At 42.6% G+C, this 18483-nt stretch overlaps 1 protein-coding gene, 1 long non-coding RNA gene and 1 other non-coding gene across 4 annotated transcripts in view; 2 read left to right on the plus strand and 1 right to left on the minus strand.

Moving 5' to 3' along the window:
* LOC129559460 (uncharacterized) overlaps positions 1–10157 on the minus strand; it is a 58435-nt gene extending 48278 nt beyond the window's left edge. For both annotated transcript variants that reach the window (XR_016038129.1, XR_016038128.1), the window contains exons 1-2: positions 10075–10157; positions 6876–7019 (exon numbers count right to left, since the gene is read on the minus strand). This is a non-coding gene — a long non-coding RNA (uncharacterized LOC129559460). The remainder of the gene's footprint in view (positions 1–6875; positions 7020–10074) is intronic.
* RUFY1 (RUN and FYVE domain containing 1) overlaps positions 1–18483 on the plus strand; it is a 71307-nt gene that overhangs the window by 6358 nt on the left and 46466 nt on the right. The window contains exons 2-5 of the mRNA XM_055431217.2: positions 10532–10705; positions 12041–12158; positions 15862–15963; positions 17574–17697. Of these exons, the coding sequence (XP_055287192.1) occupies positions 10532–10705; positions 12041–12158; positions 15862–15963; positions 17574–17697 (518 nt within the window). The remainder of the gene's footprint in view (positions 1–10531; positions 10706–12040; positions 12159–15861; positions 15964–17573; positions 17698–18483) is intronic.
* LOC129559670 (small nucleolar RNA SNORA11) lies at positions 6734–6863 on the plus strand. The gene has a single exon (XR_008686613.1). It is a non-coding gene; the product is annotated as a small nucleolar RNA SNORA11 (small nucleolar RNA).

The raw sequence follows: 18483 nt of genomic DNA on the forward strand, positions 1-18483 counted from the left end.
TTATAAGTAATTATACATAATTTTTTTCTTGGAATTACTTCTCAATGAACTGAATAGTGTTTTTTTTTAAATTAAAAAAATGCAGATGAATATACATGATTTACTGAAATGTGATGGAACTCAGTATCAATTTTATTCCCATTTTTTGTTTTTTTAAATAGATGTGATCCTTGAGAACTCTGACTCATATAAATAAAAAACAGAACTGGACAGGTTGGTTTGTTTTTCCCCCATTGGTAAATTCTACCAAACATTTAAAAAAATTTTATTTAAGTACAGTTGATTTGACTCACTGGAAAAGACTCTGATGCTGGGAAAGGTTGGGGGCGGGAGGAGAAGGGACGACAGAGAATGAGATGGCTGGATGGCATCACCGACTCTGTGGACATGAGTTTGAGTGAACTCCGGGAGTTGGTGATGGACAGGGAGGCCTGGCGTGCTGCGGTTCATGGGGTCGCGGAGAGTCGGACACGACTGAGCGACTGAACTGAACTGAACAGTTGATTTACACTGTTGTGTTAATTTTTCCTGTACAATAAAGTAACTCAGATATGACATGGACAGTTTTGTTACAGTAATGTTATTCAGGTCTTTGAACTCCAAGTTATATGCCCCAGATCACATTGATGTAAAAACATTTTTTTGATCAAAAAAATTTTTGTTCAGATTTTCGTTTTGTTAGAATGAAAATCACCTTTGTTGCAAACATTAAGGATGTTTCTCTTTCTGGGAAGTTCTCAAAAAAAGGCTTTACCAAGACCTATCAAATGATAATTATGCCTTATAATTCTTTCACTTTGTTTAACGTAGACACTCAAAATGGTTGGAAACATCTAAACATTGCTTATGTCATTACATCTTGCCAATACATTATGTTTTGACAAAAAGACTAGGAAATTCCCTGGTGGTCCAGTAGTTCGGACTGAGCACTTCCACCACAGGGGACATGAGATTGATCCCTGATCAGGGAACTAGGGTTTCACATGCCAAGATGTGGCCAGAATTAATAAAAAAAGAGTTGGTGCACATGTTCTTCAAGGGCTGCAGTTTGGCTCATTTAATTTATAGAACATGTCCATCAAGTTAATGGCACATCCAAGGAATAAGTATTGATACCAACCGAAAACAATTACATATATTTTTATTTGTAGATAAATTTTTTTAAAACTTTCTAAATTCAGGATACCCAGCAGATGGGTAGAAACCACTCCTCTCCTCCAAGATCAAGTTCCTTTAACTAAGTTCAGCAAATGAAAGACTGGAATCTCTTCATGTTTTTGGTGATTTGATTAATCATCAAAAGAAGCTTCACCCCTATCTGGTATGTGGTACTTTCTGTAGCTCAGGTCAGTGCCTCAGGAGGAAGATATGGGACAAGGAATGAACTGTGATTCTTCTGTAGAGTGGGTAAAGAAAGAGTGCCTGTGAAACTTGAGGATCTAAAAATCAATTTCCTCAAAATATCTGGACCTGCCTAGCCCTCTCAGGACTTCCTGCATATATTTATTCCCATTCGAAGACCACTAGACTTCGTTTATAGCCTAGGGATTGGTATCTTCTTTAAGGATCAGTTCAGTTCAGACGCTCAGTTGAGTCTGACTCTGCAACACCATGGACTGCAGCACGGCAGGCCTCCCTGTCCATCACCAACTCCCGGAGCTTGCTCAAACTCATGTCCATTGAGTCAGTTATACCATCCAACCATCTCATCCTCTGTCGTCCCCACCTCCTTCTGCCTTCAATCTTTCTTGGCATCAGGGTTTTTTTCAATTAGTCAGTTCTTTGAATCAGGTAGCCAAAGTACTGAAGCTTCAGCTTCAACATCAGTCCTTCCAATGAATATTCAGGACTGATTTACTTTAGGATTGACTGGTTTGATCTCCTTGCAGGCCAAGGGACTCTCAAGAGTTCTCCAGCACCACAGTTCAAAAGCATCAATTCTTTGGTGCTCAGCTTTCTTTATGGTCCAACTCTCACATCCATACATGACTACATAAAGAACGTAGCTTTGACTAGACGAACCTTTGTCGGTAAAGTAATGTCTCTGCTTTTTAATATGCAGTCTAGGTTGGTCATAGCTTTTCTTCCAAGGAGCAAGTGTTTTTTATGGCTGCAGTCACCATCTGCAGTTATTCTGGAGCCAAGAAAATAAAGTCTCTCACTGTTTCCATTACTTCCCCATCTATTTGCCACGAAGTGATGGGACCAGATGCCATGATCTTAGTTTTCTGAATGTTGAGTTTTAAGGCAGCTTTTTCACGCGCCTCTTTCACTTTCATCAAGAGGCTCTTTAGTTCTTCGCTTTCTGCCATTAGGCTGGTGTCATCTGCATATCTGAGGTTATAGATAATTCTTCTGGCAATCTTGATTCCAGCTTGTGATTCATCCAGCCCGACACTTTGCATGATGTACTCTGCATAGAAGTTAAATGAGCACAGTGACAATATACAGGCTTGACGTACTCTTTTCCCAGTCTGGAACCAGTCTGTTGTTCCATGTCTGGTTCTAACTGTTGCTTCTTGACCTGCATACAGTATTCTCAGGAGGCAGGTCAAGTGGTCTGGTATTCCCATCTCTTGAAGAATTTTCTACAGTTGGTTGTAATCCACACAGTCAAGGACTTTAGTGTAGTCAATAAAGCAGAAGTAGATGTTTTTCTGGAACTCTCTTGCTTTTATGATTATTCAACAGATGTTGGCAATTTGATTTCTGGTTCCTCTGCCTTTTCTAAATCCAGCTTGAACATCTGCAAGTGCTTGGTTCATGTACTGTTGAAGCCTGGCTTGGAGAATTTTGAGCATTACTTTACTAGTGTGTGAGATGAGTGCAACTGTGCAGTAGTTTGAACATTCTTTGGCATTGCCTTTCTTTGGGATTGGAATGAAAACTGAGCTTTTCCAGTCCTGTGGCCACTGCCTAGTTTGCCAAATTTGCTAACTTATTGAGTGCTACACTTTCACAACATCATCTTTTAGGATTTGAAATAGTTCAGCTGGAATCCCATCACCTCCACTAGCTTTGTTCGTAGTGATGCTTCCTAAGGCCCACTTGACTTCACACTCCAGGATGTCTGGCTCTAGGTGAGTGATCACACCATCATGATTACCTGGGTCATTAAGATCTTTTTCATGTATTTCTTCTGGGTATTCTTGCCACCTCTTTTAATATCGTCTGCTTCCATTAGGTCCATACCATTTCTGTCCTTAATTGTGTCCATCTTCGCATGAAATGTTCCCTGGGTATCTCTTATTATCTTGAAGAGATCTCTAGTCTTTCCCATTCTATTGTTTTCCTCTATTTCTTTGCATTGATCACTGAGGCAGGTTTTCTTATCTCTCCTTGCTAATCTTGGGAACTCTGCATTCAGATAAATATATCATTTCTTTTCTCCTTTGCCTTTCACGTCTCTTCTTTCCTCAGCTATTTGTAAGGCTTCCTCAGACAACCATTTTGCCTTTTTGCATTTTTTTTCTTGGGGATGGTTTTGATCACCACCTCCTGTACAACGTCATGAACCTCTATCCATAGTTCTTCAGGCACTCTATCAGATCTAATCCCTTGAATCTATTTGTCACTTCCACTGTATAATCATAAGGGATTTGATTTAGGTCATATCTGAAAGGCCTAGTGGTTTTCCCTACTTTCTTCAATTTAAGTCTGAATTTGGCAATAAGGAGTTCATGATCTGAGCCACAGTCAGCTCCCAGTCTTGTTTTGGCTGACTGTATAGAGTTTCTCCATCTTAGGCTGCAAAGAATATAATCAGTCTGATTTAGTTTTTGACCCCCTGGTGATGTCCACACATAGAGTCGTCTCTTGTGTTGTTGCAAGAGGGTGTTTGCTATAACCAGTGAGTTCTCTTGGCAAAACTCTGTTAGCCTTTGCCCAGCTTCATTTTGTACTCCAAGGCCAACCTTGCCTGTTAATCCTCGTATCTCTTGACTTCATTCTTTTGCATTTCAGGCCTCTATGATGAAAAGGACATCTTTTTTTAGTATTAGTTCTAGATGGTCTTATAGGTCATCATAGAACCGTTCAACTTCAGCTTCTTCAGCATTAATGGTTGGGGCATCAACTTGGATTACTGTGATATTGAATGGTTTGCCTTGGAAACGAACAGAAATCATTCTGCCTTTTTGAGATTGCACCCAATCACCCATCTCATTATACTTTTCAAATTTATAAATAATACATCAGTTCAGTTCAGTTCAGTCACTCAGTCGTGTCCGACCCTTTGCGACCCCAAGAATCGCAGCACGCCAGGCCTCCCTGTCCATCACCAACTCCCAGAGTTCACTCAAACTCATCTCTATCGAGTCGGTGATGCCATCCAGCCATCTCATTCTCTGTCGTCCCCTTCTCCTCCCACCCCCAATCCCTCCCAGCATCAGACTCTTTTCCAGTGAGTCAACTCGTCGCATGAGGTGGCCAAAGTATTGGAGTTTCAGCTTTAGCATCAGTCCTTCCAATGAACACCCAGGGTTGATCTCCTTTAGAATGGACTGGTTGGATCTCCTTGCAGTCCAAGGGACTCTCAAGAGTCTTCTCCAGCACCACAGTTCAAAACCATCAATTCTTCGGCGATCAGCTTTCTTCACAGTCCAACTCTCACATCCATACATGACCACGGGAAAAACCATAACCTTGACTAGATGGACCTTGGTTGGCAAAGTAATGTCTCTGCTTTTTAATATGCTATCTAGGTTGGTCATAACTTTCCTTCCAAGGAGTAAGCGTCTTTTAATTTCATGGCTGCAATCAGCATCTGCAGTGATTTTGGAGCCCAAAAAAATAAAGTCTGACACTGTTTCCCCATCTATTTCCCATGAAGTGATGGGACCAGATGCCATGATCTAGTTTTCTGAATGTTGAGCTTCAAACCAAACTTTTCACTCTCCTCTTTCACTTTCATCAAGAGGCCTTTGAGTTCCTCTTCACTTTCTGCCATAAGGGTGGTGTCATCTGCATATCTGAGATTATTAATATTTCTCCCAGCAATCTTGATTCCAGCTTGTGCTTCTTCCAGCCCAGCGTTCCTCATGATGCACTCTGCATATAAGTTAAATAAGCAGGGTGACAATATACAACCTTGACGTACTCCTTTTCCTATTTGGAACCAGTCTGTTGTTCCATGCCTAGTTCTAACTGTTGCTTCCTGACCTGCATACAGGTTTCTCAAGAGGCAGGTCAGGTGGTCTGGTATTCCCATCTCTTTCAGAATGTTCCACAGTTTATTGTGATCCACATAGTCAAAGGCTTTGGCATAGTCAATGAAGCAGAAATAGATGTTTTTCTGGAACTCTCTTGCTTTCTCCATGATCCAGCGGATGTTGGCAATTTGATCTCTGGTGCCTCTGCATTTTCTAAAACCTGCTTGAACATCTGGAAGTTCATGGTTCACATATTGCTGAAGCCTGGCTAGGAGAATTTTGAGCATGACTTTACTAGCGTGTGAGATGAGTGCAATTGTGCGGGAGTTTGAGCATTCTATGAAGCAGGGCAAAGGCTAATAGAGTTTTTCCAAGAGAACGCACTGGTTATAGCAAACACCCTCTTCCAACAACACAAGAGAAGACTCTACACATGGACATCACCAGATAGTCAGCACCGAAATCAGACTGATTATATTCTTTGCAGCCAAAGATGGAGAAGCTCTATACAGTTAGCAAAAAACAAGACCAGGAGATGACTGTGGCTCAGATCATCAACTCCTTATTGCCAAATTCAGACTTAAATTGAAGAAAGTAGGGCAAACCACTAGACCATTCAGATATGACCTAAATCAAATCCCTTATGATTATACAGTGGAAGTAAGAAATAGATTTAAGGGACTAGATCTGATAGATAGAGTGCCTGATGAACTCTGGACGGAGGTTCGTGACATTGTACAGGAGACAGGGACCAAGACCATCCCCATGGAAAAGAAATGCAAAAAAGCAAAATGGCTGTCTGAGGAGGCCTTACAAACAGCTGTGAAAAGAAGAGAAGCGAAAAGCAAAGGAAAAAAGGAAAGATATAAGCATCTGAATGCAGAGTTCCAAAGAATAGCAAGGAGAGATAAGAAATAATACATAGGTATATTTAAAATATACCATCCCCACCCATATGCTTTACTTAAAATCCATTTTTCTTTTTCCAAAACCAAGATGAAATATTTAGACCAGTTTTTCTTTCCCAGTGGCTGTCTTCTTGGGTTTTGCTGAGAATTTAGAATTTTCAGTCCCAGGCTGTCTTGAGTCTCATTCATATTTACTTAATACTTGTATTATAAATTCACAATCATAGTATCATTCTTTTTAACTCAGCTATACACAAATATGCTCTTTTAACAATATATCCATATTAATTATTGCTGATGAAAGAAAGCAGGTAAACAAAGGATTAATATCCACAATACACAGACCCATAAGACAAAAGCAAACAAATCAAGAAAGTTAAAAGGTTTAACAGGCAAGTCATAGAATACTAGGAAACAATAAACATGAAAGTCTGCTTAACATATATAATGAACAACTGGTAAACAAACAATACACTCCCCACCCCATCCTCCAATCCAAGGGGCAAACATTTAAAAGACCAAAAAGTGGCACTGATGCAGAGAGAGGGGTGCACCAAAAGGGCTTATTTTTCCTGCTGGAGCTAGGTTATAGTTTGAGATCTATAATAGTTTTAATTTCCAGAGTGACAGTTTCCTGGCCTTGAGAGGTCACTTGGTAAGAAACTGTCATGGACTGGGCTGCACATAGAGCACAGGGCCTAAATAAATGGCTCATTTGTTTACAACCCACCAGAAAGGAATCTGGGTTCATTGTGACAAGAGGCACAAAACTTCTGGTGTTTCAGTGAACAAATATCCAAACTGTGTCCTTACTCACCTCCATGTGGCTGCTGGGCAGGACCAGTGGGACAGAGCTCAATATTGGAAGAAGAGCTGCAGTACTTAGTCAGGGAGCTTACACCTAGAGCCATTCAGGTCCATGCATGTGTAGGCCATGAGTGGTCTTAAAAAGGCTTTGAACCTGTCAAGGAGAAAGAAAAAAAGAAAAATAAATTCCAACTAAATGCCATTCTGGAAAAGGCAAAACTATGGAGACAATAAAAAGATCAATGGTTGCCTGGAGTTAGCAGGGAGATGCATACACAGACTACAGAAGTTTTCATGAGCAGTGAAAGTACTTTGAATGACATTATAATGATGTCATTATAATATAATGATATTATACTTTTGTCCAAACCTATAGAAGGTGCATTGACTATGCCAAAGCCTTTGACTGTGTGGATCACAATAAACTGGAAAATTCTGAAAGAGATGGGAATACCAGACCACCTGACCTGCCTCTTGAGAAACCTGTATGCAGGTCAGGAAGCAACAGTTAGAACTGGTCATGGAACAACAGACTGGTTCCAAATAGGAAAAGGAGTACGTGAAGGCTGTATATTGTCACCCTGCTTATTTAACTTATATGCACAGTACATCATGAGGAACGCTGGGCTGGAAGAAGCACAAGCCGGAATCAAGATTGCCGGGAGAAATATCAATAACCTCAGATATGCAGATGACACCACCCTTATGGCAGAAAGTGAAGAGGAACTAAAAAGCCTCTTGATGAAAGTGAAAGAGGAGAGTGAAAAGGTTGGCTTGAAGCTCAACATTCAGAAAACAAAGATCATGACATCTGGTCCCATCACTTCATGGGAAATAGATGGGGAAACAGTGTCAGACTTTATTTTTTAGCGGTCCAAAATCACTGCGGATGCTGACTGCAGCCATGAAATTAAAAGACGCTTACTCCTTGGAAGGAAAGTTATGACCAACCTAGACAGTATATTAAAAAGCAGAGACATTACTTTGCCAACCAAGGTCAGTCAAGTCAAGGCTATGGTTTTTCCCATGGTCATGTATGGATGTGAGAGTTGGACTGTGAAGAAAGCTGATCGCCAAAGAATTGATGGTTTTGAACTGTCGTGCTGGAGAAGACTCTTGAGAGTCCCTTGGACTGCAAGGAGATCCAACCAGTCCATTCTAAAGGAGATCGATCCTGGGTGTTCACTGGAAGGACTGATGCTAAAGCTGAAGCTCCAATACTTTGGCCTCCTTATGCAACGAGTTGACTCACTGGAAAAGACTCTGATGCTGGGAAGGATTGGGGGCCGGAGGAGAAGGGGACGACAGAGAATGAGATGGCTGGATGGCATCATCAACTCGATGGACATGAGTTTGAGTGAACTCCGGGAGTTGGTGATGGACAGGGAGGCCTGGCGTGCTGTGATTCATGGGGTCGCTAAGAGTTGGACACGACTGAGCGACTGAACTGAACTGATAGAAGGTGCAATACTACTTACTTCATCAGTGAACATAGAGGATGCACTGGGACCTTGGTTATCATCTGTCAATGCTGTTCATCCCTATTTAAAAAAAAAACTTCCAGTCTTGATAACAGCTATGCATGTTCATTGGAAGGACTGATGTTGAAGCTGAAAGTCCAATACTTTGGCCACCTGATGCGAAGAGCTGACTCATTTGAAAAGACCCTGATGCAGGCAAAGATTGAGGGCAGGAGGAGAAGGGGACGACAGAGGATGAGATTGTTGGATGGCATCACTGACTCAATGGACATGAGTTTGGGTAAACTCTGGAAGTTGGCTCTCGATAGACAGGGAGGCCTGGCGAGCTGCAGTTCATGGGGTCGCAAAGAGTCGGACACGACTGAGCGACTGAACTGAACTGATGCATGTGCTGCTGCTAAGTCACTTCAGTCGTGTGCAGCCCCATAGACGGCAGCCCTCCAGGTTCCCCCATCCCTGTGATTCTGCAGGCAAGAACACTGGAGTGGGTTGCCATTTCCTTCTCCAATGCATGAAAGTGAAAAGTGAAAGTGAAGTCGCTCAGTCGTGTCTGACTCGCAGGGACTCCATGGACTGCAGCCCACCAGGCTCCTCCGTCCATGGGATTTTCCAGGCAAGAGTACTGGAGTGGGTTGCCATTGCCTTCTCCAGATGCATGTGAGGGAAGGGAATTTCTGTACCTTCCTGTCAATTTTGTTGTAAACATACAACCGCTATAAAAAAAAAAAAAAAACTCCCAAAACAAAAAATTAACTCAGGGTAGACTTTATAGCCGGAGAAGGCAATGGCAAGCCACTCCAGTACTATTGCCTAGAAAATCCCATGGATGGAGGAGCCTGGTAGGCTGAGTCCATGGGGTCACTCAGTCGGACACGACTGAGAGACCTCACTTTCACTTTTCACTTTCACGCATTGGAGAAGGAAATGGCAACCCACTCCAGTGTTCTTGCCTGGAGAATCCCAGGGACGGGGGAACCTGGTGGGCTTCCGTCTATGGGGTCGCACAGAGTCGGACACGACTGAAGCGACTTAGCAGCAGCAGCAGCAGCAGACTTTATAGCAAAATTTTGTTTCACCTTTATACATTTTTACATATTATATGAGCTTTCCTCTTGGCTCAGCGGTAAAGAATCCGCCTGCCAATGCAAGAGACGGGCCTTGGATCCCTGGGTTTGGAAGATGCCCTGGAGAAGAAAATGGCAGTCCACTCCAGTATTCTTGCCTGGAGAATCCCATGGACAGAGGAGACTGGTGGGCTAGAGTCCATGCGGTGGTCGCAGAAAAGTCTGACACAACTGAGCGACTAAACAACATAATACATGCGTATTTGTTGGACTGTAATGTAAAATGTATTTTTTAGATTAAAAAAAGTTTGCAGGTCACTGAAATTATACTGGCAGATAAAAGCACAAATTAACCTAAAAATTTCTGTCATGGTTATCTGATATTGATTACAAACTTTTACTCTCAAAGCGACGAGATTAATGGAGTTTAAGTGTAAACTCAGCTAAGTTCATTTTATTCTAATGGTTTTACCTTACAAAAGAAGTGTTGAAACTCATAACAGTCCGCTAATCGTGTACGAAAGACGGACAACGAGAATTTGAGCCCTGTACCAAGGAATGGATGCTTCCCCGAATGCTCCGGGTGGCACTCACAGACGAAACAGCTGGCTCAGGAACCCTCTAGCTATACGATCCACCCCCAAGCAAGCCCGGAAGCCGATACCTCGTTCCTGGCAAGGAAGTCAAAATGGCGCCCGCGCGCGCTGGGGGCGTGGCCTCGAGCCGGACTCCTCCAATAGGAACGAGAGTGGGTGGAGCACTTTCCCAGCAAGCCGTCTAGCTTAGGGCAAGGCTTTCTGGAGTTTGCATCGTTCCATTGGTCGAAAATGGAATAAGGGCGTGGGAGACACCAATCGCAGTGAGTGCTGGGCCGTCGCCGTAGCAACGCGCGGAGCTACCTGGGAGAGGCCTTCGCAGTCTGACCCACGGCCTCAGCCGCCCGGGTGAGGCTGTGACCTCCCGGGATTAGGGGCCCGTTGGCTGAGAACTCCAGTAATCCGCACCTGAGTGCTCGGAGCAGACCGGCCAACGGGTCTTCCCTTCGTTGTTCTGCATCTAGCCTCCTCACCCAGGACTACATTCAGTGCACTAACGGAGCTGTCCCTGCTTCCACTCTACAGCTTCCAAGTGCCAGATGATGGAGGAGCGTGTCAACCTGATGCACATGATGAAACTTAGCATCAAGGTCTTGCTCCAGTCTGCCCTGAGCCTGGGCCGCAGCCTGGATGCAGATCATGCACCCCTGCAGCAGTTCTTTGTAGTGATGGAGCATTGCCTCAAACATGGGCTGAGAGGTGAGCCGCGGCCGTGGGGCGGGGTGGGGCGAGGGGCTTCGGGGGCGTGAAAATTCAGGCTAACTTCGCTCAGCATCTTCAATGCCAAACATTGTTCTGGCTGCTGGGATAACAGCTGTGTAAGATCCCTGCCCACAAGACATGACATTCTAGAGCACCGCTGTCCAATAGAAATGCCGTGCAAGCCACATGTGTAATTTCTGATATCCTAGTAGCCACGTTTTTAAAAAGCAGTAAGAAACGCATGAAGTTTTAGTAATTTATTTTATTGAACCCAATATAGCCAAAATAGTATCATTTTGACATATATAGTCAGTATAAACCTTATTAATAAGATATTTTACATTCTTTTTTAAACTGAGGCTTAAACATCCACTGTGTATTTTACACTTACAGCACATCTCAATTGGACTGGCTACATTTCAGTACGACTTGTGGCTAGTGACTACCTTGGACAACACAGTTCTAGAGAGGAGATAAGACAACAAATTCAGAAGCAAAATAGTTGCAAAATGCTACTAATTCAGGGATGCAAGATTGGTTAAAAGATAGAGAATCAAGAGAAAATCTTTCCAGTTAGGGTAAAAGGGGAAGGTCTTTCTGGGGAGTGAAATGTGAGCTGAGAGCTAAAGGAGAGAAGGAGTCAACTATGGGGCAAGAGCCTTTCTAGAAAAACAGAACAGGTGCAGAGGTCTTGAATGGGACCAATCTTGGTTTGAGGAAGACACCAGGTAAGTGCGGCATGCCAAGCAGGAGGAGGCGAGGTCAGGGTGGTTGGGATGGGCTGGATCACATCGGCCTTTAAAGGTCAAGTTAGGAGTTGGATTTTATTTCATGAGTATTTGGAGGATTTTCAGCAATGAAAAGATAAGATCTAGCCCACATTTTTTAAAAAACTTTCACCTATGTGGAGAACAGATTAGAAAGGTGGGGTGGTGGTAATATTAGGAGCAAGGAAACCCATTAAGAGGTTATTGCAGCAGTTCAGATGAGGGATGGTGATGATGATTTGACAAAGTTAATCAAGAATTGACTTTGGCATCAGGTAAGAAGGAGACAGGGCAAGGATTTCATAGATGATGATTTGAGCACTTGTTTTATTTTGTGGGCAATAAATAATTGAGGGAGCATAATGGGTATGGCAGAGAAACCCCATCATCAGAAGCAGGGAGAGCTCATTTGGTACTTGGCTTCTCCCAGTCCCCAACACTGAATCAGAAGGAGTAAGCAGTGCAGCTCCGTAGCTTTCATTTGGCTTTTGGGAGAGAGACTGAGGGCCCCTGAAGACGTTTTGCAAAATGTTCTTATAAATAATACTTCTGTTTTCCCTTTTAGTTAAGAAGAGTTTTATTGGCCAAAATAAATCTTTCTTTGGTCCTTTGGAGCTGGTGGAGAAACTTTGTCCAGAAGCATCAGATATAGCCACTAGTGTCAGAAACCTACCAGAATTAAAGTGAGTGAGAAGTAGTTACATCAATTTGATGTTTTTTTAAAAAAAAACAAAAACTCCCTTGTATTTATCGATTTCTCAATTCCTTGCTAATAAAGCATCTTCTAATTTAGAACAAACTGTAGCACAAGCCACACTTTACTTAGACTCTAGTCTCAGCTCTGCTGCTCAATGTCCACATAAAGTTGAGCAAAATTTGCCCCATTCTGAGCCTCAGTTTCCTTTTCTTTAAAATGAGGACAGTGATTCCTGCCTGTCGTACAAGGTTCTGTAATGAAAAGGTATTGTCACTGCAAGAGCAGTTACAGGAGGAGAAGGAGATCCTGAGGTCGATACAAAAAGAGCCCCCTGCAGAGTCTTCCACAAGGAACTTAACTGTCCAGACTCTCTTTGACCTTCTCCTGCAGGGCCAGCCCATTCCATTTTAGGGTAATTACCTTAGCCACCACCACTGACTAAGGCCCTGCCAAGTGCCAGGCATTGTGCTAAGGACATTTCATTATTTCATTTCATCCTCCACAAATCCCTAGGAGCTAAGCTGTTGGTGTTCCCATCTGCAAGTGCAGAAACTGAGACTCAGAGTAGTTAAGTGACTTGCCCAAGGTCCCTTGGCAACTGAGTGGTGGAACCAGGAAGAGAACACATGTCTCCTGCCTCTGAAACCCTCTACATCTTGCTAAACTCATTTGCTGCTGAACCCCGTGCGTTCATAGGATTTAAGCCTTCTGTCTCTGATCTGGGTTCAGCCCTGTGGGCCTATGCCACCTAAGGTGAAAGCCCATAGCAGGTGACAAACTTTAATATGTTTATTTGGTGACACCACCCCACCACCCCACCTCCACCAGCCATGATCTTCCTGGGCTTCCCTGGTGGCTCAGATAGTAAAGAACCTGCCTGTGATGCAAGAGATGCGGGTTCGATCCCTGGGTGGGAAAGATCCCCTGGAGAAGGAAGTGGATACCGACTCAGTATTCTTGCCTGGAAAATTGCATGGGCAAAAGACCCTGGCAGACTACAGTCCATGGGGTCGCAAAGAGCTGGACATGCCTGAGCAACTAACACTTTTACTTTTCACTTTCATGAGCCTCCCGTATCTGCCTTGTTTCTTCAGTTCTATATGTGGTCCTGTTGTCCATCCGTTCCAGCCAGCGAGACCCTGTCCTTGGGTGGTCTGATGGGATGGAGCAGGGTTCTGCCTTCTCCTGCACTCAATGCTTCTGTTTCCACTTAGGCACAGGGGCATTTCTGAAGTCTTGTTATGCTAACACAGAGCTTCTTGTCAGCTGAACTCACTGCTTCTGTTCCCTTATTAACCCTGTGGATGCTAAACAAGTAATTAGTTTAAGTATCAAAATCCTCCCTTTGGCTGCCAAAAAGGAAATACAGAGTAACTCCCTCTTCTTGATGCCTCTGGAGTAGTAGCCTTTTTGGGAGCCATGTGAGAAAAGATTACTGGCTTTGTTCCATAAAGAGCTGCAGTGTTTTTACTATTTCATTAAACAGGAGCAAAAGTTCTAAAATTTCTACAGAATTTTGAAAGTTATGATTAGTATTTTTTGGAGAGTAGAGACTGTTTGCTCTGAGGTAGTTTGAGACTTGTAGGACAGACTTTGAGTCCTGAGAGTCATCTCTCTGGAGTTTAATTTCCTTGTCTAATTAAGATAAAAATATCTTTTGCAGTGTGGCCCAGTACCCAGAACTTTTCATTGTTTTCATATCATGATTCATTGTTAAATATACTGTTAGACAACGAATGTGATTTCATGTAATGGCATTTAAACCCAGACAACAGACAAGGTTCTCTCCTTTTTTGGAAATTAGAAACAATCTTATTACATAATTTTTAATTAGGAAATAAGAACAAGCAAAAAAGATGCTTCTATTAGCTTACTACTCAGAAAAAACAAAGCCACAATTAATATCTTGGTCAGTATCCTTGTAGGTCCTTTCAGTACAAAGTCAGACAGACAAGTAAAGAAGATTCTGTTTTAATTCACCTTCGCCTCCCTCAGCGGCATCACTGTTGCACTCCTCATGGAAGACAGCTTGGCACTAACCACCGAAACCACAAGTGCATCTACCTTTTGACCCAGTAATTCTGCTTCTAGGGGTTTTGTCTCATAGAACTAACATGTGAAAATGACACATGTACAGAAATACCTGTTGCAGCATTATTTGTAACAGCAGGTTAGAAATGGCCTAGATTAAAAAGTAGGTAAATAAATCATGGCACAGTCCAATAGTGAAACACCTTAAAGCTATGAAAAAGTGAACAGGAAATTCCCTATGTACAGAAAGAATTTAAAAATGACAGATATTCAGTAAAATAAGGAAGTTGCAAACTGGCATATGTAGCATACTAATATTTTTGTCAGAGGGGAAGAAAAATAAACATTTATTTCCAATGCAGAAAAATGTTTGGGAAGTGAACCTAGACTAGGAGCAGTGTATTAATGAACAGAGAAGGAGAACTGGGGGAAAAACCAAATATTACACTGTTACTGTAGCTTTTTTCCCATTTAATAGTAGACTTTAAACCTTTTTCCATATTAAATACTCATCCACAACTTTGTTTCTGAAATGAGCACGTAGCATCCTGTTTCTCAGCCCCTCCCACTTTGGGCTTTGTGGTCGTCTTCCAGTTCTCATTGTCCAAACTACAGTGCTGACCATCCCCAACATACATCTTTGTGTACATCTTCAATTACTTCCTTACATTGCTAGATGCAGAATTTTGATAACCTGCTGGCAATTGTACCAGTTTGTACTCCCACCAAGCAGGATATGTCAGTGTCCATTTTTCCTACCATGCCAACATTGTATGTCTGTTTTTTTCCTATTTCTTTTCTTCTTTTACTCTAACTTCACATCATTTATTGAAAGGTGGGGGGAATCCAAAGCCTTTTATATTAAGTTGGGTGCCTTCTAGCCCTTTGAGGCAGATATTGATTATAGCAGTACCTCTAATACTCTCTTGGATATTACAAATGCAGTTACTCTGCTTAGAACAGTATCTTTTTTTCCTTAAATCGTGCTAGGTCTATATTTGGGAGGCTTTTTTTTTCTTTTAAAACAGATCTTTTCAAAATTGCACCTTTGAGACTGGTTGTACAACCACGTGAATGTGCCTAACACTGCTAAACAGTACACTTAAAAACGGATGAGGTGGTACGCTTCATGTTATGTGTATTTTACTGTGTCAAAAATAAACTTGACGTAATAAATTTCAAGCTAATGCCTTAGAAATCTTGTGAGTTCAGTACTTCAATAGCTGTGTTCTATATTCATCTTTTGAAAGAATGTTTATCCATGATACAATCTAACCTGGTATTTCCTGGCTTCCTGTGAAATTTATGAATACACTCAAAGTTTTATCTAGTTGTGTTTGTTCCAGAAATCAGGTGTTTCTGGCTTAAATTTTTTTTCTGGTTTTGTTGTTGTTGTTGTTGTTTTGAGGGGGAGGGAGGGAAATATATGCCTATGATACAGACTTCAAATAGTCCTGAAAAAAATGCAGTGAGCCATTTCCTCAGCCTTCCCAGAGTGTTCCCGCAACCCCCAGGGCAGCTTTGCATTCACAAGTGTGTGCGTGTGCGTGTGTACATGTGTGTGTGTGAATATATTTCTCCTTGGCTAAGTTGGCTTTTTTCCCTTTGTTTTTGTTGTTGTAATGCTTTAATAGTCTGATCCTCTGTTTGAATTACAGGACGGCTGTGGGAAGGGGCAGAGCTTGGCTTTATCTTGCACTCATGCAGAAGAAACTGGCAGATTATCTGAAAGTACTTGTAGACAATAAAAATCTCTTGAGGTATTTCATCACCTATCTTCGCTTAGTCTTTGCTTTGTAATTAGAACAGTTTTGTACATCATTAGGAATTAAAATAAGAATGTACTGACTTGGCCAAATGGTTCATTCATGTTTCTCTGTAAGATGTTAACGCAAAAACCTGAACAAGCCTGTACAGTTTTTATTCAGATTACTATGAAGTGTAATTATTCTGTGGCTTACTTTTAAAATAGCAGAATTTTATTTTTTGAGCACTGATGTCTGAAAGTCTTTATGAATGAAGATTCATGTTTTCATTTTGAATATAATTCTTCAAACATACCTAAGATCAGGTAACTGACAGCATACTCCATTAAGTTTCAACAAAATAGTATTTGATTGGGTGATAATAGGGGGAAAATGACTTGAACTAGATTCAGTGGGCAATTTTAAATTATAAAACCCTGCTTTTTATAAGAGAACATACCTAGATTACCTATTTTAGGATTCCATGTTCAGTTTGTAAACTTTTACATCTCTTGGCATTGGTAAAGACGAACTGTCTGTCTCTGAAATTTATGACTGGGTTCATTTTTTTTATATGTATAACTTTATAGACAAAAGAAATCATCAAAAGAGGAATTTTCTCTATGATATGAGAATTTATGAGGAAAAATATCTTTGAGAATTTATGCGGAAAAAAATCTTTATAGAGCTAATGCTTTTATCTAACTGAAATAAAAATATCTTTACAGTATGGCCTATCATCCAAAATTTTCGATTTTGGATTACTTATTACTGAACAAATGTTTTCATGATAAATACTGATTTCAGATAATTTACATACCTTGTACTCTTCTCTGACTGTTATACTGAATAACTTTGAGGTACGGATTTTGTTCTAAACAACTAGTTCTGGGACTGCCCTCGTGGTCCAGTGGTGAAGACTTCGCACTTCCACTATAGAGGGCACAGCTTCCGTCCCTGGTCTGGGAACTAAGATCCCACATGGCTCACTGCCAAAAATAAAACGATAATAAATAAGTAAATAAACAACTAATTCTGAGGATAACAAGTTCTTAGGCACTCACACACATGCTTGTATATTAGCTAACCACTGGTGACCAGAGCAGTGACGGATGGAGCCTCAATACACGTGGCCAGGGGGACTGGGAGGGAAGGAATCAAAGCAGGCAGTGTTCCCCGGGATGCAGGGGAGAAGGAAGAGTGTTGTTCTGGGTCGGGGGGTGGGGATCACAGGATCGCGCTTCATGTTGACGTGAATGTAAGTGTAGAAGTAGTTCTCGTAGGAAGACAAAAGAAGCAGCCAGGTGGACAAGAGGGACAGAGTGGCGTTTAGGAGCACAGGGGCCTAACAAGAAGAGCTGGGGCCCAGGGTCCAACCAGAGGAGTTAACCTTAGACCAGAGGTGGGAGGGGTCCATTCTAAGCCCCTGAAGAGAGGAGAGGCCAGAGGAGACATCACAGAACTTAAAGTGAGAGAGGGAATAAAAGGCAGAAGGGGATGCACACAAGGCAGCCTCCAGCTCCTGGTGAAACTGGCAAGCCAGGCCACAAGCTAAGAGGTGAAAAGGCAGGATAGGTCCAGTAGAAGGGTGGTGAAGGTGTTCCTGTCCTATCCATCTCTTTCAGTGAGTTCTATGAGCCTGAGGCATTAATGATGGAGGAAGAAGGGGCAGTGATTGTTGGTCTGCTAGTGGGACTCAATGTGCTTGATGCCAACCTCTGCTTAAAAGGAGAAGACTTGGATTCTCAGGTAAGATGGGAATTTCGACTCTAGATCAAATGTCTTATTTGGGCCAGGGATTTTACATTGGATCTGCAGACGTATGCAGGAAGGGGCAGAGGGCAGGGAGTATCTGGCAAAGGGCCGTGCAGGGTGCTGTGCTGGACCAAAACTGAAACAGCTGGCAAAAGTCTTGGGGGAAGAGCGAAAAATAGTGCAGGCAAAGGCGCAAAGGCACACACAGAGAGCATGGCATGTCTGGGAGCAGGAAATAGTTCTCCATGGCTAGGACACAGCCTGCTCAGGGAGTGAGGTGGAGGTGGAGGCCGGCCCAGGTGTTACATCATCGGTGCCATGTTAGAGGCTTCAGCTTTTGTCCCTGGAACTTTGGGAACCATTGGAGGTTTTTAGGCAGTACACTGAAATGGTCAGGCCAGAGACTGAGAAAGCTGAAGCTAGCGACCATCCGAATCATGAAGGGGGGATGCGGAAACATGAAGCAGGTAAGTCAGGAAGTCTGGGGCAGACAAGTCTGCACGAGGAATGGGAAAACAGCCTCAGGAGAGATTGGAAAGTCAGATGGTAAAACGGAGCAGGAATTTTCAGGCCATGAGGTACGGAGTGCCCCTTGCTGGAGACAGCCTTCTTGTGATGGGCTTTCCCTCCTGCACGGGAGCCAGTAGCCAGGGCTGAGGCCTAAGCTTGAGGTGGTGGAGGCTGTAAATCCAGACACTCTGCCCCGTCCTAACCTCCACCCTGCTTCAGGGCGTCAGGAACTGGGGCTGGGCCACTTCCCCGCCTTCTTCCCACTACATG

This window comes from Moschus berezovskii, chromosome 8, assembly GCF_049115385.1.
Source record: "Moschus berezovskii isolate FMDL1 chromosome 8, NW_MosBer_1.0, whole genome shotgun sequence".
NCBI lineage: Eukaryota > Metazoa > Chordata > Mammalia > Artiodactyla > Moschidae > Moschus > Moschus berezovskii.